At 39.7% G+C, this 25,370-nt stretch overlaps 2 protein-coding genes across 9 annotated transcripts in view; one reads left to right on the top strand and one right to left on the bottom strand.

The window, feature by feature from the left end:
• The window catches only part of LOC149783017 (uncharacterized), a 194,302-nt gene that overhangs the window by 149,644 nt on the left and 19,288 nt on the right, over positions 1 to 25,370 (top strand). The gene's annotated exons all lie outside the window — the stretch shown is intronic.
• LOC149783018 (fatty acid-binding protein homolog 6-like) lies at positions 800 to 24,680 on the bottom strand. 2 transcript variants are annotated; one of them, XM_089934604.1, is made up of 5 exons: positions 24,558 to 24,680; positions 18,271 to 18,363; positions 2,355 to 2,527; positions 1,693 to 1,806; positions 800 to 998 (listed from the first exon to the last, which is right to left on the bottom strand). In XM_089934604.1, exons 2-5 carry the CDS (start codon positions 18,341 to 18,343, stop codon positions 936 to 938), a joined length of 423 nt encoding a protein of 140 aa, XP_089790730.1. In that variant the 5' UTR covers positions 18,344 to 18,363; positions 24,558 to 24,680; the 3' UTR covers positions 800 to 935. The 2 variants fall into 2 exon arrangements, with proteins under 2 accessions (XP_089790730.1, XP_089790731.1); XM_089934605.1 differs by lacking the exon at positions 24,558 to 24,680 and adding an exon at positions 18,456 to 18,844.

The raw sequence follows: 25,370 nt of genomic DNA, 5'->3' as shown, positions 1-25,370 counted from the left end.
GATAGTATTGAAGAAAAACCTCCCTATTATCAAAACAGAATCAGTATATCGATAGCACTGAAGAATAACCTCCTTATTATCAAAACAGAATCAGTATATCGATAGTATTGAAGAGTAACCTCCTTATTATCAAAACAGAATCAGTATATCGATAGTATTGAAGAATAACCTCCTTATTATCAAAACAGAATCAGTATATCGATAGTATTGAAGAAAAACCTCCTTTGCTGTCATTCAGGCAAGATCTTGCTTGCTACTAGTGTTACCTAATTACTTACTACGTGTCTGTATGTGTGTGCTTGTGAACGTTACGCTGAAGATTTAGACACGACAAAAAAAAATTGTTGAAGTGGCAGTACATTAAATATTTTTACCTGTTAGTAATTATTATAACATATCTACGTTTAATAGCGGTTATAGTTATTTAATTTGTATAGTTGTTGCTGTGGTCACTAGAAGTTGTATTGCCTGTTTGCATGTAATGACCAAAGTTTGGACAGAAACCGCAAATTTCCGTCATATATAAGCTTGTCCCTAGCTCATAGAAAGCTTACTTTTCCCCCAATTATGGGCTGGTTCCATAGCCAACAGGGACCTCAACACTCCACCACACATAGGTTGGTTCCATAGCTCAAAGGCACCTCAACACTCCACCACACATAGGCTGGTTCCATAACCAATAAGGGGCCTCAACACTCCACCACACATAGGCTGGTTCCATAGTTCATGGAATAATTGACGCTAAAGCGCCATAATGTGAACAATGAAATTATATAAATAGTCAAATCAAAAACGAAGGTTGGGTTTGAAGTTTTAATATTTAATGAAACAATGTGCAAGATATAGCAGTTAAAATAAGCTGCCTTTCAAGATGGAAGAAACACCGAATTGTCAAAACACAAATGTACGAGTGTTTGATTCCTAAGATAACTTCATCACCTTGCATGCCGCTTATATGTACGAACTGATGTCACGTTTTTCCCAACGGCGTTCAGTGTCTGAAATGAAAAAGAAATGTTAAAGTTTGAGCCATGTTATGGATATTACATTCTATTTTTTCCCTAATGTACCTTTTGATAGAGGTATGTTTGTCGTGAATTATTCAAATATAAAATAGGACTGCAGGTTAAAGTAATGTATCCAGTTAAAGTTTAAGGATTATTGACTGTTTAACTTACTGATTTATTTCTTGATGTTTGTTTCATTATTTGGTTGTTTAAAATGATTGCCGATCATCCTGCGCAGTTCAGTATTAAATAGATAGATCGATTAGATAGATAAAGACAAAAGCAAATTAAAACAGCCAGAAGCTATATTTAAAAAAAGATATTTAAATGCATTATATTAATCATTTTTTCCAAAGCCCGTCTGATTTACCGAGGTAGACAAATTTCAAGACTAAATGAGACCACGCAAACTTTCACAATAAAGCTATTACAGGATTTGCGAGGGTGGGCGGGTGTTACAAAGGCTAATTAGATTGGTGTTGAAATGGTTACTGAACACGGCCAGCACAAGAACTGTTAAATACACACATTTGTGTCATATTAAAAATAGACAAATTTATTTATACATAGAAAATAATACATATTGATCAGAAGTATAACAAGTATGGAGTAATTGTGAATTATAATTATTTTACAAATTAATGTTGAGAAAATAATGAAACTGTCAATCAACAGACAAACTTACAACTAGCATAGTATCGTCATCAATGCATTCTCTGGTTACAACCGAGTCCACACCTCCCACCACTGTTGCCTTTTGAAAGTGCACTAGCTTTTTGTTTTCCAGATTAAAGACCGACTGAAATTAACAGATGGAAACCAATTAAGAAAATATGTAATATTTTATTTGTCCATCTGTTTGAATGTCGTCACAATATTTAGAAGTTACATCCCTTGTACTAGTGGCACGAGGGTTCAAGGCTCTCGGAGGTAATGTTCTTTAGCGGGTCCCCTACTGAGGCGTCATGAGGCAATGTTCTTTAGTGGTGCCACTTCTGTGCTACATGAAACACATGTGTATGTATGTATGTATGTATGTGTGTTTGTGTGTGTGTGTGTGTGTGTGTGTGTGTGTGTGTGTGTGTGTGTGTGTAAATTCACAACTTTCGTTATGGAATTTTTAATCAAAAACATTCTAATCAATCACTTACTTATTTGGTTTACTTTTTCAAGCTGATTAATTTGTTTAAAATATTATGGTTGATACACAGTGAAACAGGGAGTTTGGAAGTTTTCTTCCTATCTATCTACTTGACCAAAAAATATTTTACATCAAAATATTTTCTTTCCATTATAAATTTTCAATTGTTTTGGTTTCTGTTGATGAGCTTTGTTTGTGTTTATTACCTTCATTTGGCGGCCATCCCCGGTCGTTTCATCGAATTCTTCACCTAGTTTGAATCTTAGATGAACATCCTTAAATGTTGAGGTTATATCCAATGTCCAGTCGTCGCCATTCTTTCTAATGTTTTCATATGTTGTCAACCTTTTGACTGCCTGCCGGATTAACATCCCGACACCTTTAAAAGAGAGTAAAAATCACAACGGTGTCCATCGTGCTGATCAACAACAGTACGTGGATCGCTTAAAAGCCATATGAACATAACAGATATGACCGATTAGTTTGAAAAGGTGACCTTCTTTTTTGTACTGGTTCAGGATATATGATTCTCGAGGCAAACGTTACTTCTTACACTAAAATGAGATATGTTTAGGGTAAGTAATAATGGTACTTGTATCGTTGAGAAATTTATGCTTTGCACTGCAATGACATATATTCAAGATGTGTAAACCGATATCTGCATCCCTGAGAAATGTATTCTAAGTTTAAAACGATGCTTTAGTTGTTTTTATACATACATGCACAGATAAAACAAAAAATTACTCGCCTCTCAAAGTCGTCTTTTTGTCATATATTGTGGTAATTGACACCAAAATATTACATTTCCTAAATTTTTTGTGTGCAAATAGTTGTACTTTAGAAATAAGCTGTAAATATTTTATTAAATGTAAAATACTTGACCCCTTAATTAATACTGTAATTTCAAAGTTAAATTTATATCACTATTTATTATTTGTTTTTCAAACCATTGGTTATAGTTATTGTGTATTTTCAAGAGTCCACAGTGAGAACATGAGTCGTTGTCATTTGTAATTCACTGATATTTTGCCTTTTTGTTGAAGTTTCAGATTAAGGTGTTTTTCTTTATTCTACATCTATCCTCTCTAACTAATATATTTTTATCATATATCATGTAATGCCATTTATTTTATGCTAAGTAGTGAATTACTTGATTTTCTAATTAAAATAATATTGATATTTCACTGTAGTGAAAAAAATAACAATATACTACAGGAACTATTTTTTTGGGTCAGAACATACTTACCTCCCTTTGATTTTGCACCTTAGCAAATTAATAATTAATAATTAATTATTAGCAGATTAATAATCCCTGTCTGTTATCCTTGAAACTTGTATTTTGTTATTCTGGAAATATCAATTAATTTTTATCAATCTGATCCGGAACTAATTTTATGCGCAGGTACACATAGCACAGCAGAACATGTACGGTAAACAGCTAACAAGCAGCAGAGGGGGCGAATCGGACATTTTGTCCAATCGTTATTTGGCTTAATTAATACTTTCTGCAACTCAACGATCTAGTGTCGTCAGCGCCCGGTAAAAAAAAACGACGACGTCGTTGGGGGATCGTCGCGTCGTCATTTGGTTTAATTAACACCTTCTGCGCGCCGATCCCCAGCGTCGTCAGCGTCCGGTAAGCACATCGACGACCGCGTCGATGTCATCGCCCCCTCTGCTGCTAAGTGGTTATTTACAATGAAAATTATTTACAACTAACCGAATATTTGGTCAAGTCCGATACGATATCGTGTCCGAGGATCATGTAAATTTATCGTTACGAATCCATGTGGGGTCGACTGAGCATGACTAAAAAAGTTTCGAAAAGTATTAAAGTCCATGTCACCGCCACACCATGTCTGCCAAATATTTCGTAGCGTGTGTGTATCAACGCCGTTGAACACAGCAAGAATATTACAGTTGTCTCTAATTACTTTTGGAATCTGAGTGTATCGTTGAGTGACATATATCACGTCAGTGTTTTTATGCCTGCCTCTGGAAAATATTCTAGCTGGGTTTTTTTGATTGTCTAACATAACATCATCGTACACGACTAGATTGTTAACGTCGCCATCAATATCATCAATACCCGGTGCATCATTGATATCCGTAATAAACTCAATAACATTTTTTTTAGCGATCGCTGATGCATTCTCGTTGAAATCTTTCAACACCTCGTAGCATCGTTGATCATCTACGCTAGGAGCAACCAAATACAACTTATCCCACTTCATCCATCTCATTATTAAATTGAGTAACAATTGCGTCTTGCCGGATCCAGATGGTCCGATGATAATCATCCGGATCGAGTTTGGTAACGCTGCAACATGCTTAACTGGTTCTCTTGTTTTAGTCGCCGAAAAATCAATTATATTCATATCTCTATACATAAATTATGGATCTATATTGTGTGAAGTGCAGAGTGCGTACTGGCACAAATGATATGACAACCGTTACAACAAGAAATAACAGATCGGCGCTTACTGGTAAGTGCGTACAATGCGGTACAAAGAAATTTAGATTTATTTCTATTAAACCCGGGGATGTTTTAAAAAAAAGCGAGGAGGTGATATTGCAGCCAAATTGGCAAAACTCCCCGGAACACCGTGGGCAAAGTATCCAGGAGAAAAACACCTCCCAGGATATAACTACTGTGGCCCCGGAACACGATTAGATATTAGACTCGATGATCAAAATCAGCCCAAACCCGGTGAGTATCCAATAAACGCTATCGATAAGGCGTGTCATGCTCATGATGTTGCTTACAAAAGTAGCGATCTGCAACAGCGTCATATCGCGGATGTAAAATTAATTCACGCATTAAATGCTATTCCTGATAAATCCGTCAAAGAAAAATTGGCCTCATGGTTGGTAAAATCGGCTATGAAAGGTAAATTAATGATTGGAAGCGGAGCTTCTGGCGCTGGTAATTGAAAACGATAGCGTTTATAATAACAACATGGAATCCATCTATTATTCTCCGAGAGGATACTGGAAGGGGAAGGCCGCAATTGGTAAGCTTGCAAGCGCTGCAAAGGTAACAAAGACCACTGCGGCTAATTGGTTATCCAAACAGGCTATATGGCAAATCTATCTACCACCGCCTAAACAAATCAACTTCTCCCGCTTTGATGTCGGCGTTCCTAATGAAGTTCATCAGGCTGATATACTATTTTTGCCGCATGACAACGGTTACAAATACGCGCTAACCGTAGTTGATGTTGCGAGTCGATACAAACAAGCGGAGCCGTTAAAAACAAAGTCGGCAACTGAAGTAGCCGCTGCGTTTGAAAGAATTTATCGAAGAGGCCCTCTGCGCTGGCCAAATCTATTACAAGTTGATCCCGGTAGTGAATTTCGCGGCGCTGTTTTATCAACGCTGAAACATCATAGCGTCGCGATACGACGAGGTCATACTGCGCTACATCGTGATCAGGCAATTGCTGAACGATTCAATCGGACTCTCGCTGAACGGTTATTTGGATATCAATACGCGAAGGAATTCATCCAAGAAAAACGATCTCGTGAATGGGTCAAAAGGTTGCCAGGCGTAATTGTAGCGTTAAATAACGAGATTACCCGAGTAATCAACATGAAGCCCAGCGACGCGATTAAATACGAGTATATACCCGGAAAATCAAAAATAAATAGCGTTTCCAAGCCGATTCTTGGCGATGTCACTGTTAGATATCTATATGAACCAGGAGAGCTTGAAGGCGGTAAAAAAAGAGCTACTGATCCTATTTGGAGTGTTACCACACATAACATATCAACGATAACACGATCAACTGGTAGACCACCGATCTATAGGCTGGATTCAACTGCTCCTCAGCGCGGATTTACACGCGAGCAACTACAAGTGATACCTAACGATACTCAATTACCCCCACGTGGTCTTAACTAGCGCCGTTGCGTCTATTGCACTCAAGACAGGTCAACCTCACATTGTTTTTGACATGACCGAGACTGTTATCGATCCTATCCACGGTAAATTGGCGAGTGTCTTTATCCGAATAACGCCAACTCATTATACAATTGCAACTCGCGCAGTGATTATTCTGTTGTTGTCGTAGCGAGATTATTAATTCGGCATCAATATCAAAACGCCGCTGTTTTTTTTTATCCTGTTGGCGGTAACCCGAGAGTTTTCTATCAATGACGCTTGCATCGATGGTGACTTTGTCGCCGGCTTCGTCAGTGACTCCGTCACTGGCTCCGTCAATAACAATTCTTCGAAGCTGATTTATCCTTCGTACTCTGGACACTGCAAGATAGACTAGATTCGACCATTCGATGCGATTATCAACTATCCAAACAATTGTGTCCGTGATGGTTAGTCCCTGCGAGGAATGTATTGTTGTTGCGTATCCTAGCGTCCACGGGGATTTATCAGCACGTAGCGCGTCCTCGACGACGCTGATATCAACGAGCACGATATCATTCAGCACGAGAATTTGTTTTTTTGTCCCCGACGCTGTCGGGGCTGGAATTTCAACTTCAATGTTCTGCCGCCGTGTGTCCGCGGGTCTATAGCATAACGGCACTGGGCGCGTTGGAAACTTTTCCTTATGCAACGTAAACAACTTCCGCTGAAGTGTGTCTCTGACTATCTTTCTACTCGCTACAATCAAATCGTTTGGTCTCCATGTTTCCCAGAATTCATTCAGCGGCGTTTCCGGAATCACCTCGCGGATTATTTCACACTGAACTCTATCCGGCTGTAACCTGATTAGTTTTTTAACCTCGCGCAGTTGTTCATCAAGTGCTCGGTAATCAGTATCGGTTTCTTCATAATAGTCCACGAACCCGCTCAACCAATCATGTGGACCCTCGCCGACAAATGGTGGTGGTTGGCCATGGTCCCCACACATGATTACCGCTGTATTCGCGCGCAGCAACCACTCAAGAAACATTTGTAAAGTATCTAACGAAACAGTACATATCTCATCCCAGATGATAATGTCGGGAATAAATTTTTCACCCATTCGATCAGGAGTCCACTCGCCGCCGCTGTATCGAAAAAAGCTGTGATAAGTAACGGCGTCAACATTTCGTTGTTTTATCTCTCGCGCTAGTCTATGGGTCGGTGTAAGCACGATTATACTTGCCCGCGTTCGAAATAATTCAATTGCCCGAGTCGTCTTTCCTGACCCGCCACAGCCGCTTAAATAAACTGTTTTATATCTACAAATTGGATCAGAACACGGTGGTGCATTAGACCATTCTGATAAATTATCACCGCGTAAGTAATTATTTTCAACGGTGACATCTGCTGACGGGGAATAATCGCGTCGTATTTCATTTTTAATTCTCCATATACCCCAACTCTCGTCCGGACTAGTAAACTCGGCTATGTTTTCCTTATACGCTACGTTAACATAAAACGAATCAACGGCTACTCTAACCGCGGTGTCGGGGAATCTATTTATCATCGAGAATAAATTAATAGCGGCGTAACCCAGCATAGACGCCCTCAAATGTGGATATGCCGGGCTGTCTCCATCGCTGTAGGTAACAACTGTACCCAACCTTGTTCCATTGGACAAGAAAGCTGTTTTGCAGTTCACGTATCTATTTTTTGCCACTGCGTCCTTGATTACGAAATCATATTCTGCGTCATCTATAATCAGCCGTGAGCAATATCGTTTGTAGTCGCAGTTTTTTCCACCTTGTGTGAACTTACCAATTATTCTTCTACCGAGATCTTTTGCCTCGCGGTTTCGTTGGTTGAATATCCTTTTGGACCATTCGATGATATATTCCTCGTCGGCATCAATGTGTTTTCTGGACTCGTCAATTATGCTATCTAGACGCTCTGGTTCTGGTAACCAGACTTCAGTCTGCGCCCGATATGATATAATCGCGTCACTGACAATCAACGATACAAGCATGCTACAATCAATCATATACCGTAGCAGCGCTATTGGAAGCCATCTCTTTTCAGCCATGTGTCTACCGATCCAAATATAACAACAGCGATGAAGTCCTGCCGCGAATTCAAATGATACTATGCGAGCGAATCCGGTTAAATCAAAATCAGGCAGTGGTCCATTAATAGCAACACGAGTCATTTCATGTCTGGGGTGTCCAAATCGTTTGAAATACTCAGCGGCGGATCCATACCCGAGAAAACTCGCTGGATAACAGGCAACCATATCAACCGAGATCATAGCGTCGCGGTTGTATCCAGTGTTCCATAATCCACCGTGATAATACTCCAAACAACTGGATTGTACATCCGGCAGAAATTCCCTGCGCGTTGGTCTCCACGCATTTTTCCTTGCTGCAACATGAGCTACAACCGATGGAATCGTAAAACAATTTGTTAGCAGTTGTTCATTATGCTCCTCAAATTCTATGGCGGTTTTTTTCATCCTGTTGTGAAATGCTTCAGTGCGATATAATTCGCCGTTTGGTCTTACAAACTGATCAAAGGTATCCGCATCGTTTTCAGCGCTGCGAAGTAACCACACTGATACAGGGTCGTTTTTACATAAGTAGGCAATAGCATCAAATAGTTTCCTCTCCGCGAGAAAACCATCCTTGGAGAATTGTTCTCCCAGGAATTCTTCGGGTATATACTTTACTGTTCTATCCCGTGGAAATATTGTGATCACGGGCGTCCATGCGTGTTCGTTATGATCGATAATTTTGATTGGGGCTCCCTTCGATTTATACTTCGATTCGTATAATACTTCACCGGTTATCGTTGTAACGGTTATTGGAAATCTCAGCGATGTTTCTAATCTCGCTATGTCGCTGATGGTTGCTCCACGCTCTTTTACGGTTAGTTCCCACTGGTTGATTTTGCTACGTCGTAAATCAGTCAATTTGTTTCCTCGACATGCATTTGTAAAATGCTCTATTATTCGTTCTGCTACACAATTTATCCCAGTTGACTGTTTCATCGGTTTCAGTTTTCCGATATCAGGTTTCTTATTTAACGGGTATATTCCATAAACAACTGCTGTTTCAGGATACGCTCGTTCATAGTATGGTTTGTCAATTCCGGTTAACAACCCCGGCTTGGAGTCGCGGCTGACAGTGACTGTTTTCTTGTCGCTGAAAACTGGTTCAAATTTATCACGTATGATCCAATCGCCTGATTCCACCCGGACAATGAATTTTACTCTGAAGAAATACCTTTTACTGTCAAGTTGTGATATTATCATTGCTGCGCGGTTGTCGTTCATGGTATCATCAACAACACCATCAATTCGAAATGTTGACCAACTATGAGATGCACCATCACGTTTGAATTCATTGATACAATCGCGTATTTTATTCAACAGGGTTTTATCGTTTATTAACGCTTTTGGTGTGTCCTTGAGGACTCTATCGAGATTGAACTTAATATTTTTCCAGGGCTTAATTACTGCTAATCTCTCAAACTCATCCATATAATTAAAACAAGTATTTAAATGAAAGAATATAGTATAATGAATCACTGCAAATGGTTGATGATTGGGTCGACAACCCCGTGCAATAAATCATGTAGAGGTGAATTCTGCGGGTATCATTTACAAAGCGTTCGTAATGGTTCTCTTGGCCCCCTGCCGTGCTTGGTTTGTCACGTCGGTGTAAGAGGAAAATCGCAGTTGTGTATTAATTGTGGCGGAAAGCGATACAGGGAACTAAAACGCTATTATGACAAGCGAATTAAAAACGCCGTCATTGACCCCACCGCCGATTTCGTCATTAAAACCCCCCAAGACTACGTTGAAAGATTCATAATTAAACCAAATAATAAATTAGACAAGTAGTATTATTATACAAATGGACCAAGAATTTCAGCCGCATCCCCTGGTCGTCAATTACGAGGCATCTCGCGACGGCATTGTTAGAAATCGTAGACTAAAAAACCCAGTTGGTACCGTAAGTAATCAGGGGTATTTGATGTTTGGTGCCGGAAAAAAGAAGTATTATGTTCACAGGATTGTATTTGAAGCATTCAACGGATTAATCGAAAATGGGCTTGTGATTGATCATATTAATAATAATAAGACTGATAATTCTCTTACAAACTTGCAAGCTATCTCGCAAAGTCAGAATACCAAAAAAGGCCAAACCGGTAAATACCCAAAGAAAGCAAAACCCGTAAAGTCATTTGATACAACAACTCACGAGGAAAAAATATTTCAGTCGATGAATGAGGCAGGAAAATATTTTGACATTTATATCGCCTCAATACGATTTGTTGCAGAAGGAATACAGAATTCAGCGATCTCAAAAAAGACCGGGCATAGAATTCGATTTTCATATATAACAGAAATCAGCGAGTGATGAAGTCACCGGCGCCTATGGCGCTGACGAGGTCACGTCTAACGAATTATTAAACACCTTCGGAATTGATACACGGGGTTTCATTTTTCTTTTTATTTAAAAACAAGATGTTTTATAAGAATAATGAATATCGAAGACATCAATAATATATTAGCCGAGATTTCAAAATTAAAAAATCAAGGAATTGAATTATCTGATGGTCTCGACAGTGAAAAAATATTATCCGATTATGAGATTATTAACGAACAGTCGAAACGGGGGCGTTTTACCCTGGCCCGCGAGTATTTTTTTATAAAACGATTACAACATACGATTAATGAGAACCTGTACCACAATGACGCAAATGCATTCATTGGACTATTCACTGCCGTTGAAATAATACGAAAAAAACTCGGACGTGTTTATGAACGACGCCGGGAGATTTCTAGTAAGATCAAAAACATTAGAAGGATTATAGACGAAAACTCCGTGGAGCCCCCGATGGTACACTCGGCGGAAAATTAGAAAATTGCGGATCAATTTACAATAATGGTAGGTGAATCACTTACTACTCGGCTAGCCAGAGAGCGGCTAGCAGCGCTTAGAAAGTTTATACCGTTACGAGACAGAGTGAGAGAGAAACTTCAAACGCGACAACAAATGCAAACTGATTTTGCTGTTGGAAGTGAACAGTTATTTGCCCCGGTAACTAAAGCGACTAAGGATGTTACGGCGGCAACTGTACCCGTTCTTGGTGCGCTTGAAAAGATAGCGGCAGAGACAAAACAAACAAAAAGGTCTTTAGAAACACTCCCTGCAAAAATAGCGGCTGCTACAACACGGAGGCCACCACCACTCGCTATAACCGAACCACAAGAACCTTATGTTACAATGGCCGACGAGGAAGAATTAGGTGCTACTGCGAAAGAACCAGAAGAAGAAATACCCGAAGAAACACCAGAAGAAGAAATACCGGAAGAAAAAGAGGGGAATATACCCCGTATTGTACTCAAGAAGAGCACAATAGATGAAATTAGAGGCTTCAGCAACAGGGAAGAATTAATTAATTTTGCTGCCAACAATTTTGCTAAGAGCATACGAGATAAGAAGCATATCAATAGCGGTTACGAGAAAAATATAAAGTCGTTAAAGGACTGGGCAAGAATAGTGTATTTAGCGAGTAAACATAAAGATGCATTACCACATCGTAGTAAATCCGATTACGACGCATTCCACAAGGAAGTTAAGAGTATAACACCAAAAAAAAGGAAAAGGATACTCTGTTGGTAAAGAATCCTACGGCGTTACCTGTCCTAATAGTGTTCTCAGTGATATATCACGGCTGGAAGTACTAATCGGAGGAAAACGAGCCGGAAATAACTCTCCGGAAATAATCAATGAGGCCGCTGATATTTGCAAGCGGTTATTTGCAGGCGGTATTATGGACATTAATGCATATCGAACGCTCATAGACGAGCTCGTGGATGATTAATTGGAAAACTGGTGTTTTAATAAGGATGATCATACACTACAACCACGATAAACCAGTACTCGTCTACGTGGTAAACTCGCGATTACCTGTTTACCGCGCGTACTATGGAGATGGTCTCGGTAGCACCATTGCGGGGTTATTTACAAGAATGGCTCCAAAAGTAGCGCCGTTAGCCAAACAATTAGGAATGAAGGCTATTGATGTTATTCGTGATAAGGGAATCAGCGCTATTGGAGATGTTGCCGGAAAGGCGCTTTCAGCCGCGCGGGACAAACTAATGTCGTTGGTGATATCCAAGAGATTTTCAAAAAGAAAACAGAAACCACCGGTAATGCCATCAACGACAGTGATGCCTGCAAATGTCAGTAAAGTAATAAATAACGCCGTGGAAGAAAAACTAGAGTCGTTGGCGACGACTCAGTCGTTGGCGACTTCGCCATCCGCCGATGCGGCAACCAACGCGCTCATGAACGCGATAGCGGGGAGTGGTTTAAATTCAAAGAATTTACGACGAAAACGACGTTGATGGATTTCAATTGAAAACATCAACATGATAAATAATAGAATGTTTGCGCGAACCGCTGATCCCGCGTTTGATATGGACGCCCCAGTGCGCAGGGATGATTCTGTCCGTGATTATCAATTTTATTCTTATTATGCAGCGCAACCCGACCTACGATCGCGAATTGAACTTCAAGTCCAAGATACCAGTAAATATTTTTTGCCGTGTGAAGCGTTTATCGAAATCGAGGGAGAACTTGTGACAAATGCCGCCGATAATGCACCATACGCAGATGACCATCGTGTTCGAGTTGGCTTCGTCAACAACGGTATCATGGCGTTATTTGAGAGCGCCAGATATCTTATTGACGGGCGAGAAATTGAATCAATAGAACGCGAGGTTGATGTTGCAACAACGATAATTGGGTTGGCGAGATACTCGGATGATTATACAAGATCGGCGGGCCCATCTATGATGTTTTCGAAGGACACCACCAATAGCGCTGACCATCTTCAGTACGTTAACGTGCTGGCGGAAAGAGATACCGCAGTTGACCCACAGGCTGAAGCAGCCAATCCAGACCGCAGAGCAAGACCAGGCGCTAATTTCAATATTATAAAAAGCACCAACAATGATTACAATCTAGGATTCGCAGCACGAGTAGGAATGTTGCAAGGACCACGCCGACAGTTTTCATGCGCGATTCCACTCCATCACATATTTGGATTCTGCAGAAATGTCAGAAAAGTTGTCTATGGGGCTAAGCATACAATCGCGCTGACGCGAAGGGGCGATGATAACAATGCAATATGGCATGCTGCTGGCGTCGCTGCCGGTAAAGTCATTTTAACTAAAATGGCATTGTGGATGCCGGTGCTGACTCCATCAGTTACCACGGAAGCACGATTGTTAGCATTTATGGAACAGGGAGGGAAATCGTTGTTGAGTTGGCTAGCGGTAACAACTGATGCTAAAGAGGATAACGTCGCCGATACGTTTACATGGCACTTGGCATCAAAACAGGGTGTTTCAGCCCCGCGTCATATATTCATAGCGCTACAGAATAGGGAACGATTGGGCAGTCAAGAACGCAGCCATATGATATTTGATCAATTAGGAGTCAGGGATGTTTCGCTGAGAATAAACGGACAACAGGAACCATCCGAGGATATACAGCTTAATTACGGCGACAACCATATCGCACGTGTGTATCATCGATTGCTGTCGTATATGGGTCGTGATCAAAACGTCGACACTGGTTTGCAAATATCACAACTTGATTTTAAAAACCTGTATCCGATTTATTATTTTTCGCTGGAACATCTTGATTTAACGAGACAATCCGTCGTTGATATACACTTCCGAGCTCGTATAACCCCGGGTGGTGTTAATTACAGAGCGGTTGCTGTCATTCTCAGCGATAAATCAATGCTGTTGGAAGGTGTTGGTGGACGAATGAGAATCATTGATGCACCAGTGGAAAACATGTAATTGAAAGCACAAACGCGTTTACAATAAATGTCGTATAGTGTCGTCAGTGTAGAGTTGACTGATGGTCAAGTCAAGAAATTACGATCAAAGTCGGCTAAACAATGCGGGACCACAATAACGCTGAAGCCGTCACAGATGGCAGGTGGTAATCATAAGATATCGTTGACGGCGCGTCAAATAAAACATTTCAATAATGCGATGAAGAATAAAAAGGGTGTTCAAATAGATTTCTCGGCCGCAGCGATCAAGGACATGGAAAAGACCGGTGGGATATTTCCGTTGTTAGCCGCGATTCCGGCATTGATTGCCGCGGCGGCCCCAGCAGTGGCGAAGGCGGCGGCGTTAGGAGCCGTTGGTACCGCGGCGGGAATGGCATTGAAGAAGGCAACCGGGAAAGGCTATAAAAAAAAACGACCCGTAGCCGGAAAGGGTCTAAGACTACCGGGAACCCCGTATTCATGGTACTCGGGAAAGGGTCTAAGACTACCAGGAACCGTTTATTGACTCGGGAGTCAATGACTCCCATGTCTAATTTTGATTTAATAGGCGCCGCAAACGCGCTAGCGATAAAAAACTTCAGAGGTGTTTTTATGAGGGATCAATTACCGGCGGCCCCAAGGAATACTGAAACAGGCATAATTAACCTCGATGGGTCCTCCGGAGCGGGAACTCATTGGGTTGCGTACGCGATTGATCCGCGTGCAATCGTCTATTTTGATTCATACGGGTTAGCCCCGCCGAAAGAGTTCATGCGGTATGTCCGGGCGTGTTCAGCCCGGGCGTGTTCAGCCCGGGCGTGTTCAGCCCGGGTTTTTTATTCCACGCTGCCAACACAGCGATTAAGTGACCCACCGATATGTGGCCGTGAGGTATTGAACGTACTCGCGGCGATTTCATCATCGCGGAAACCACCTCATGTGGTTGTAAACGAATACACTAGTGGGGTTGTAGAAGCTCAACGGATTTTAGAGAATAACATTTACAATAATAATGATTGATATCTGGGGGCGACCGGTTTCGGCGCTGAAACAATCCGCGGAAACGACCGCCGCCGACATAAAAAAACTAATTGAGGATGAAATCGCTGATATGTTGAATCTAACAAGTGTTGACCCGGGCGAAATAGTTGTATTTCAAGACCGCCAGGGTAAATTGAAATCCGGTAATGTGTCACTGAATGACGTTTTAATACGACAGCGTGATGCCGCCGAGAACGCTATCGCGCTGTATACCAGCGACGGACGACTCAGACCAGGTAAACATATAGTGGAGATAGAGAGAATAATAGAATTAATCCGAGACGGTACTATAAGGTTGAATGAATCCGTGATCGAACTTGACGCGCATGTGAAAAAATCTGCCACCGAGGTGAAAAAATCTGTCACCGATATACAACTCACTACCGCTAGTTTTTTTGGAACCCCGACGGTAACCGAACCGAATCTTGCAACAATAAAAAATACTATTTTGGAGTTTACGACGCTGTCGGGCCAATTTACCTCGTTACGAAAAAATGTTAACAGGATCGATGACAACTTTGATAAATTCCTTGGTAAAAAAAATACCAAACCGGATGAAATCACAATAACTATAAATGATATCACTGCGTATGGACAGGAAATAGAAACAATCAAAACTGATGTTGCAACGAACAAAAGGAGTGTAGACGCGCATGAACGGGAAATAGAAATAATCGGCGCTAATGTTGCAACGATCATAAATAATGTAGACTCGCATGGACGGAAAATAGAAACAATCAAAACTGATGTTACAACGATCATAAATAATATGGACACGCATACACAGGAAATAGGAACAATCAAAACTGATATTGAAGCGAACAAAAAAAATGTAGACGCATATTGGCGGGGAATAGGATTAATTAAAACTGATGTTGCAGCGAACAAAAAAGGCATAGACGTGCATACATATGAAATAGAAACAATCAAACTTGATGTTGCAGCGAACAAAAAAAGTATAACCGAGAATACACGGGAAATAGAAACAATCAAAACTAATGTTGCAGCGAACAAAAAAGATGTGGACACGCATATACAGGAAATAGGAACGATTAAAACTGATGTTGAAGCGATTAAAGACGGACTACCGAGAGTAGCAGAGCAATTCGAAAAAATAAAAATCCCTCATGAGAACATCATCAACACAGTATACACAATTCGGCATGGATCATTCGATTGGACTCCTACACAGAATACAGTAAATATCACCGCAACTGTTAAGGGCATTTATCGATTGACACTGGTTTCAATGATGCAGTTTAATATATTATCGTCGAGTTCATCCGGGTTTAACAATACAATATCAACAATTATAGACAAGAACGCAACTGAACAGTTTACAATTTATGCCGTTGATAGAAATCTAACCCGGGCAAACATTACATGGTATGTGGAATTTGCAGCGAATCTAAGTAATTAAAAACACTAGCTCTTTTAAAATAAAAATGACCACCAAGGAAGTTGAATCAGAGGTATCACCGACGTCACATCAATATCGATTCGATACCGCAAAAGAATTTTCCGCGAACTTAAAAACGCTTTCCGAACAATACCGTGCAAAAATAAAAAAATACCGCCGAAAAATAACCGCCATCGACGCGGTCGTGTACTCAGTGTCGGGCATAGTAGCTGGCGCCGGTGTTATTTTATCCACGGTAACCACGATAGCCCCGATCGCTGTTCCAATCGCTGTCTCCGCAATGACAACAGTTGCTGGAGTTGCCAACGCAATCACTAGGAAGATATCATCGTGTTTTCAGAAAAAACTCAACGAGTATACAGTAAAACATCAAATAGTATCCGACGCATACTCGAAATTATCCGGGTTGATCTCGTTATCGATTGATAATTTGTTCGTATCCGATGTTGAATTCTCCACGATGGTCCAGTTATATAGCTCCGCGATGTCAAAAATCGAGGATTTTCAACTGGAAGCCGAAACCACCTGGTTGTTAAAATTAGACACTGAAAACAACGAATAATAATAATGTCGCTGAACCCCGAAGGGTCTCAATTACTTCAGCGGATCGCGGAGAACACCACTCCGGTACAAACAAGTATGATATCGATAACATCAACGAAACCCGAATTCAGTGTGAACTTCCCATCACCGGTTCCAGTAAAGGAAATAGCGCTGGCAAAATTGCGAGTATATCACAGTTGGCCTAATATCCGAGCGGACGCATTTAACGGACAACAACCTAATAACTCGCTGGTTTTTGCACGGACAAATAAACCCGATGGGACCCCAAACTGGGAGGAGGTTACAATACCAACTGGGTCATACCAAATAGAGCAAATCAATAAAGAATTTCAACGCAGGATAAAATCGATCACAGGAAAGGAATCAAAAATCGCTATTACGGTTCATGAACCGACGTTATCGTCGACGATTGAAATAAGCACACCGGGGTATATGGTTGATATTTATAACAGTTCAATAAGAACCATACTAGGATGGCCTGAGAATCCACCCGCGGACACCCCCCCATCAACTATCCTCAGACACGATAACGGAGATGGTGGTAGGCATATTGCCCCGTACAACGTAAATATCGCATCAGTGATAGCGATCAATCTAGTGTGTGATGTTATCGAAGGGAGTTATCAGGTGGATACCAAGCAATCAAATCAAGCTCAACAGGGGTATATCCTTTATTCGTTTTCACCAACAGCCCCTCCGGGATTTTTGATCATTGAGAGTCCGATTAATCCGGTCTATATGCGATGCCATGATCGGTTTTTAACGAGAATTAATTTCAGACTTACCGATCAGTCAAATAACCTAATTGATCTGCAAGAGGAGGAGTTAGTGATCACTCTGTTTGTAAGATCATAGCAGCAGGGGGGGCGATGACATCGACGCGGTCGTCGATGTGCTTACCGGACGCTGACGACGCTGGGGATCGGCGCGCAGAAGGTGTTAATTAAACCAAATGACGTCACCATCGTGTAGGATGGACCGACGTCGTTTTTTTTTTACCAGGCGCTGACGACACTAGATCGTTGAGTGCAGAAAGTAATAATTAAGCAAAATAACGATTGGACAAAATGTCCGATTCGCCCCCTCTGCTGCTTAACATTACCGCAAGAAATCTGCTAATTCACTGTGTCACAAACTTTAGGTAGCCAACGTATGTGAGCATAAAATAAAAAGAATATTTGCTTGAAACGAGTGAATAACGGATACATTTCATCGAGTAGGTGAAAATCTCTAGTATTTTCACTCGTGGCTTTGCCACTCGTGAAAATACTGAGTTTTTCATCCACTCGATGAAATATATCCGTTATTCACTCGTTTCAAGCAAATATCTTCTATATATGAAATATGTTTCAGTTACTTTTTTTTCACTTACCAACAGCTTTTAAATATTCATCGAAATTTTCGTCATTTTTCTCAAGTTTCCAGTATCCAATTATCTTCGTCATATCTGGCTTTTTTTTTTTACCTAAAAAGAGAGAAGAAATTTTCAGTTAGGTCGCTGTTTGTTATGATTGCATTTATGCACCCACGCAAGCCTGGTATCGTGTCCTAACCTACCGTAATATCGTTTGATGACTGTACAATTGCACAAGCGAACAAGGTACAATTGTATAAGCGAAAAATCTGTCCGGTTAATACCAACTGCCAATATAGTTGGAATATCTAAGTCACTCCTAACATCAGGCGGAAACACGTTAGAGCCTTTCCGCCACTGATCGGAAAAACGTATTACAAGTACTTTTTACTGGCATCTGCGTCACATTTCATGTGTTCCGGAGTAAATCCTATGTTTGGCGACTGGTAAATCCACGTGGAACTAAACAACCCTCTGTCCTGTGGTCATTTTGAATTTCGCGCTAGATATGGCTGTTACCAGATACCGGTTAGTGTCAATAGTGTACGCATGTGTGTTCCGGAAAGATCTGCATGCCGTAAAATTGAAAATTTTAATGAACAGATGATATCTGACCCATAATTCGTCCATCAGTATCAACACGGATTGGGGTGCGGTGATTGATTTATCGGAATAGGGCAGACTAAGACGGCCGCTGATAATGACACTTACATTTACGGCTAGTACAGACATGTATATTTATTTCTTAGGTTATCACATCACATTGCAGTTTAAGCAACTGATTTGTATTAGTCTCGACGATAACAATGCATAATCTCCTCTCCACGAGAGGCAATTTAGACGGATTATGGTGTACATATACAAGAAATTCTTGCGCCTTTGAATTGAGTATCTGCGTGTGTGTTTTCTGTATTGACCCCAACAACTATTACGAATTTCATTTGTACTGATCACCTCGTTAAACTCGTCCCCTGTCGTACTTCTAAATATAACTACATAATGGACGGTACTGATATAGGGGACGAGAACCAGGTTAATCACCTCTTAAACGCGTATATTTTTCGGTATTCTTTTGTGTAGTAAAAAGTTATATTAGATCATCGTTTAATTAATAACTTTATAGCCAGTTTTTTCCTTCAAAGTTATGTTTATGTTTACCATGTAAAATACAAAACTATCTGAACAAAACAGTTTAGGATCTACTTTAAAACTTGGAAGTCTTCGAAAGTGTTCGTTCATCAGAATATCGAGTGAGTTTAATATGTTCTTCCAGCATAATAACATTACGGCTATTCATAATATTGATCCATATCATCGAAGTTTAGTCCAACCCTATATATCAGTGAAAAGTGATACTGTTTTCTTATATTTTAAAAAATATTATAATACTTAATTATTATTTTTATTATATAAATCTTGCTTACATTATGGGATTGGAAATTATATGCAGTCATTTCCAATCGTTTTGCAATAATGACCACCTTTCATAAATTATTAAGATCCAGCTGATTTTTAATGTGTGTGACAGATGAACAATTATAAAATCATTATTCAAAATTCGGATATTCTTTAACACGTGTAGATAGGATATATCATCGCTAAAACAGACATTTTGAAATTCCACAGAAACTTCTCGAAATACTTATATTCCTCGTCCCATAATGGCGAAGGCAATCAACTAAACGCTACCAAAAGACAATAGCAAACATATGTCAACAAAATAATAGTTCACATAAGAGATTTCAGTTTCATAAATTCAATGTCTGTCATGAAGAAACCATGCGAGGAAGTAAATGACCTTCCAAAACGCACGCGTCTCTTTATTACCTTTCTTTGCCTAATAGCTGTATTCTTCTCAACGATACCATATTCATATAAAAGTGTGTAAAATTTGTCTGGATCATACATCAGCTAAAACGTGCACAAAAATGCGTTTGATCTTTTATTTTCGGTTTGCTATTTGTTTGCCTTTTTTTTACTTTCCTCATTTTATCGTATGTGTAATACTTCTTTAGCTTCTTTATCACTCTTTTTAATGAATTCTTTTTTTGTCGGGACGGTCTTAGTGGAAGCTCAAGATAGTAATAACTTTGGCGTCGGTTTGAGTGTCCCGTGCCGACGCAGCCTCGATGAATATCAAATTGTTTTAATTTTTTTTTTTTATTTTTTTTTTTAATTAAAGATTAAGCCTAATATTAAAGGTGTCTGCGTTCAGGCAAAATAAAAGACGGAATCGACAAACAGTAGTCTCTTTTCGGGATTCTCAATTTCCTTTTCTATACCTTTATAGTTTTCTTCCCAAAGCTGTAGTTTGGTAGTGTTTGTGGAACGATATAAATCTGTCGTCCTGCCCTACTTACATTTTAACCTTTCGTCATCAATGATTTCCGAAGTGTAATAATAAGTCAGGCGACTTTCTACGATCTGTTTAACTATATGTGCACTGCTGACATCTTTTGTACTTTGTTCTACGATTTTACATCTACTGTCTGTTTTCTGCAACTGCCACCTTTACATTGTCCAGTTAACTGCCAGATAGCAAAAGTAGCAAAAATTGGTGGTACATGTAGTAAGTGAAAAATAGTACTACAGTATTTAGTTTCTTATATATTTCCTTCATTTTTCTACATTTTGTGTAAAATGAGCATGTATTATGCTGTATTGAAAATAAAAAATAGTTGCAATGGAATTAAGAATGATCGGAAATTTTAGTGCAGGTAACCTTTCCTGGTCCAGTCGAGTCACACCTGTTTGCTTTGCTATCTGACGAATAATACTGTAACCAATAAACATGATATTTTCTGTTTAGACTATAATGATGCATTGTATTTATTGCAATTAATATTCTTCACTGGTTAGTTGGGCTATCGTAAAAAAAAGTATAGATATGAGTAATTTTTTTAGCGATTAAAATAACATGCAATTACAGCTGATTAGTCTAATTAATGTGCGTCCTTGGAAGAGGTGACAAAAATTAGACCTATTAAAAAACTGCATTTTTTATTTTTAGCAGCACCGAAGCATAAATGCCAAGTTTGATTGCTTTTGTTCTAGTGTGGTTTTCGATTTTGATTTATGTTACAATAAAGCGGTGTGAGTTGAGGTCCATGTAATGCCATAGGTTACAAATATGAAGTCCAAGCACAAAAGCTCTGTTGTCGCACTCATCAAAGAATGAAACTTGTTTTAGTTGTCTGGGCAAGCGATGAGACAGCTTTACAAGCGACTCAATATTACACTCGCAGAAACCAATTTTATTCAGTTTTTGTACATTTGCTGCACAATTTAATTTTTAAAATGATAAAATGTCACCAGTTTGTCTAAACTCTGTATCTGAGTTGTTGCGTTGGAAGTAACATTCTCTCCAAAAGTTTAAAACGGTACTTCTGATTTTTAAATAAATTGATCTAAAGAAAATATTTCACTCGCCTGCACCTAAGGCGAAATATGAGAGGTTTTGAGATCCATGGGTCATATAAAAAAAATACAAAACTGAATGTAGTGGCCTTTACATGGCCATAAACACTTTTGGAACCAAACAGAAGCTCATACATTTTTTCGCATACTGCTTTCCAATTGACAGTTTAGAACGGCTAATTTTAGAATGGAATGCCTTCGGAGCCAAAAGCTTTTATTCAGTCATCACAATTAACCAGACCAGTAGCTACAATATATGCCTTATTATCGATCTCTGAGTTATTCATCTCTGAGTCATTCATCATGAATGACAAATCAAACTTTTTTTCCATAGAAAATGGCCAAGAAGTATCTGATACTTTCTTCCTACAGAAAATGCCAAGAATGTTTAAATTCTGACACTTTTTTCTAATAATAATAATAATAACGAGGACTTTGTATAGCGCCTAATCTTTAGAAGCTCTAAGCGCTTTATAACATTAGACAACACCTATAACATAAAAAACATATATAATGATATGATTACAAAAAACAAACACCATGAAATTAGAAAACATACAAAACATGCTGAAAATATTTAAGGTAGGAAACATTATTAGGTCTTTGAGTTTGTTCTTGCAGTCGAAATGAGTGAGTTTTAAGACCACTCTTGAATGGGATCACTGTGTCTTTGTGTCTAAGTTCAGTGGGCAATTAATTTCCACGTTGCTGGGCTCTGGTATGCAAAAGAACGTTGTCCATATGACTTCGTTTTCATAGTGGGAATAATGAGTATACGATTGTCAGAAGAGGAGCGTAAGTATCTTGCTGGTGTGTACACATGGGTGAGGTCGGTTAGGTATGTTGGACTAGAGTCCGACAGTGAAACGTAGTACAGAGGACAAATTTTGTGTTTGATTCTGGATCGAATGGATAGCCAGATATTGAGATGAACCAGACAGAATTGAGTTACAATAGTCCAGTCTTGAAAGTATTAATGTACACACGTGTTTAGTGGCATCAAATGAAAGATATTTGCGAATGGAGCTGATGCGGCCCAGCTGAAGATATGCAGCTTTGCATATGTTCATGACATGTTGGTGCAATGTGAGAGTACTGTCCAGAGTAACACCTAGGTTTCGTACTGACGTTGTGAATTTAATGTTGGTGTTGCTGATATTTATTATTTTTGATGTAAAGGATGTGAATGAGAAAGTCCTTGTGTTGTGATCAGAATGGCCTCAGTTGTATCATCATTCATCTGCAGCTTGTTACATGTCATCCATGATTTCACATCAGAAGTGCACCTCTCTACACCTTGGACGGTAGCATCAGCTTCCGTTGGGTGGCTAGATTTGTATATTTGGGTGTCGTCATCGTACAATTGGCGAGACACTGGATGATGATCTATGACACTTGAATGCGGATGAGTGTATTGAATGAGGAGAAAAGGTCCATGAACAGAACCTTGTGGAACACCACAACATAGATGAAATGGACTGGAATGTATTCCATTTGCAGACACAATTTGTGTCCTGTTGACCAAGTAGGACTTGAACCACAATAAGGCTGTATCATGAATGCCAAATACATGCTGGAGATGGTGAAGTAATATATCATGGTCTATTGTGCCAAATGCTGCAGACAAATCAAGGAGGGTGAGGACTGTAATCTTTCCGCTATACAAAGCAGAGAGAATGTCATTGACTACGTTTAGAAGGGTAGTTTCAGTACTGTGGCAAAGGCGATATGCTAGATTGTACATTGCTAAAAAGACTGTTTGAATTCAGATGAGATACAAGCTGGGATAGAACAACCTTTTCTAAGATTTTTTTATATGAATGGGAGATTAGAATCTCGGCGGTAGTTCTTTAAATCATCATGGTTGAGTGTTGGTTTCTATAGCAGATGCTTTATAATGGCAGTTTTGAAAAATGATGGGAATTCCCCGAATGAGAGAGGGGTATTAATAACATCAGTTAGTGAAGGCAATACTGGATCTAAGCACTCAAGTAGTAGTGATGCTGGAATTGGATCAAGTTCACATGACTTTGGTGCACTCTTCATCACGATTGTACGTATTAAATCCATAGAGACAGGTTCAAATGCTGCTAATGGTTGCCGCTGAAATTCTGTATCCCGACCGTATGGTGACGACGAGTCAATTGAAATTGTGTTGTCAAGCTTATCTCTAATGATTTGTACTTTGTCATGAAGGAAATTTGCAAACAGGTCCGGAAGGTCGACTGGAGAGAAGGTAGTTGGGAGTGGTGTACATTTGTTCCTTGACATTAACTTGTTAGTAAACTCGAAGAGCTCTTTGCAGCTGGAACTATCCATGATCTTAGTACTGTAGTGGGCTGATTTCGCTGCATACACTATGTTTGTGACGTTCTTAGCGGCTTCATAGATTTGCCAAATACATCATCTTCCTCCCCAGGGCAATCTAAGTTAAATTGTGAAATTTAATATATTATGACTTACGTTAATCGAGTTTAATCCTACTGCCAATGCAAATAAATATCCGGGACTGACACTTATACGCATTTTGTTTAATCGATTGCCCACCCATTTTTTGTTAGAAAATCATGAAGAAAACACCTACTATACAAAAAGTTATATAAACATTTTCAGATACAGTTGATAATTATACAGATATTGATAACACCATCTTCACTAGCCAAGGTTCCCATATGTTAGCCTATGCAGATAGGATAAAATATCGGAACCTTGGTTAGCGATGATGTGATAACGCGTGCTGATGATAGCGTCTTAAGTATCTTTGTACCTTGCATCCATTTTCACATATACAAAGTAACAGGCCAGTTAAATCACAAGATGAATTTGGACGACATGTATTTATGTGCAATGCCATGACAGAGTTTTCGTTCAAAAACATTGATACTAACCTGGTCATCGAATTGGAACACCTTTCCTCTAGTGGCTCTAGTCTATCCCGGTATGACCTTCAACCCCAGTTTCAATGTACCATAATCACCTGATCAAGTTCAGTGATGATGTCAACTGCACCATTCTGTGTTCTCTCAATTATCGTGTTGATAATGCAGATATGAGCTGTCTGAAGTTAAAAGTACAGGTTTAATCTTTGTCAACTTTATACCAAACTACAAGCGCTGATAGTTTGGCTTGGTTACGTCAAACAAGACGGATAGATTACTTAGTGCACAGTTAATTAAAGTAGACTGAGCACCTTGCAGACCCCAGTTGATCGGATGGTAGAATTACAACCTGCAGCCATTTGGTCCAGAATGCTGACCACTGAGCTACTGTGGCTCGTGCTTCCATCAGTCGACTCTTAAAACACTCAGGAGGGCGTAGCCTAAAGGGCTTATTCAACATCACCAACATTGGACGATTATTGCGCGAGTTCGCGGGGGGTGGGGGTGGGGGGGGGGGTGGACCATTAGTGAAGGGACCGGCATTTAGTGCAGTTTGTGAGCGCGCTGAATGATTAAAACGTATCCTTAAAATATGCAGGGGGAGACGTAAAATGTTATCTCATTGAAATAGTATTATAAGTTCAATTGCCTTAAAGACCAGTTTGAAATGTATGATTTGGGGTCATTTTTTAAAAGGAATTTTATATTCTTGATAATTTTACACAAATGTAAGAAACAATTTGAATAATTTTCTATAGGTTGCGTGCCTTCGAGAACAAAATATTGAATTCGTTCAAGAGATTAATAAATTTCATTAGAATG

The sequence above is a fragment of the Sinohyriopsis cumingii genome, chromosome 15, assembly GCF_028554795.1.
Source record: "Sinohyriopsis cumingii isolate HCF-2022 chromosome 15, ASM2855479v2, whole genome shotgun sequence".
Taxonomy (NCBI): Eukaryota; Metazoa; Mollusca; class Bivalvia; order Unionida; family Unionidae; genus Sinohyriopsis; species Sinohyriopsis cumingii.
This window is presented reverse-complemented; position numbering and strand designations above follow the sequence as displayed.

Bases quoted from the DNA above. Each gene is read 5' to 3' on its own strand.
- LOC149783018 (XM_089934604.1), bottom strand. From the start codon at position 18,343: ATGACGAAGATAATTGGATACTGGAAACTTGAGAAAAATGACGAAAAT. The intron at 2,528-18,270 runs GTAAGTGAAAAA...TCTCTTTTAAAG, and splicing joins TGAATATTTAAAAGCTGTTG to GTGTCGGGATGTTAATCCGG. The intron at 999-1,692 runs GTAAGTTTGTCT...TTTTCATTTCAG, and splicing joins ATGACGATACTATGCTAGTT to ACACTGAACGCCGTTGGGAA.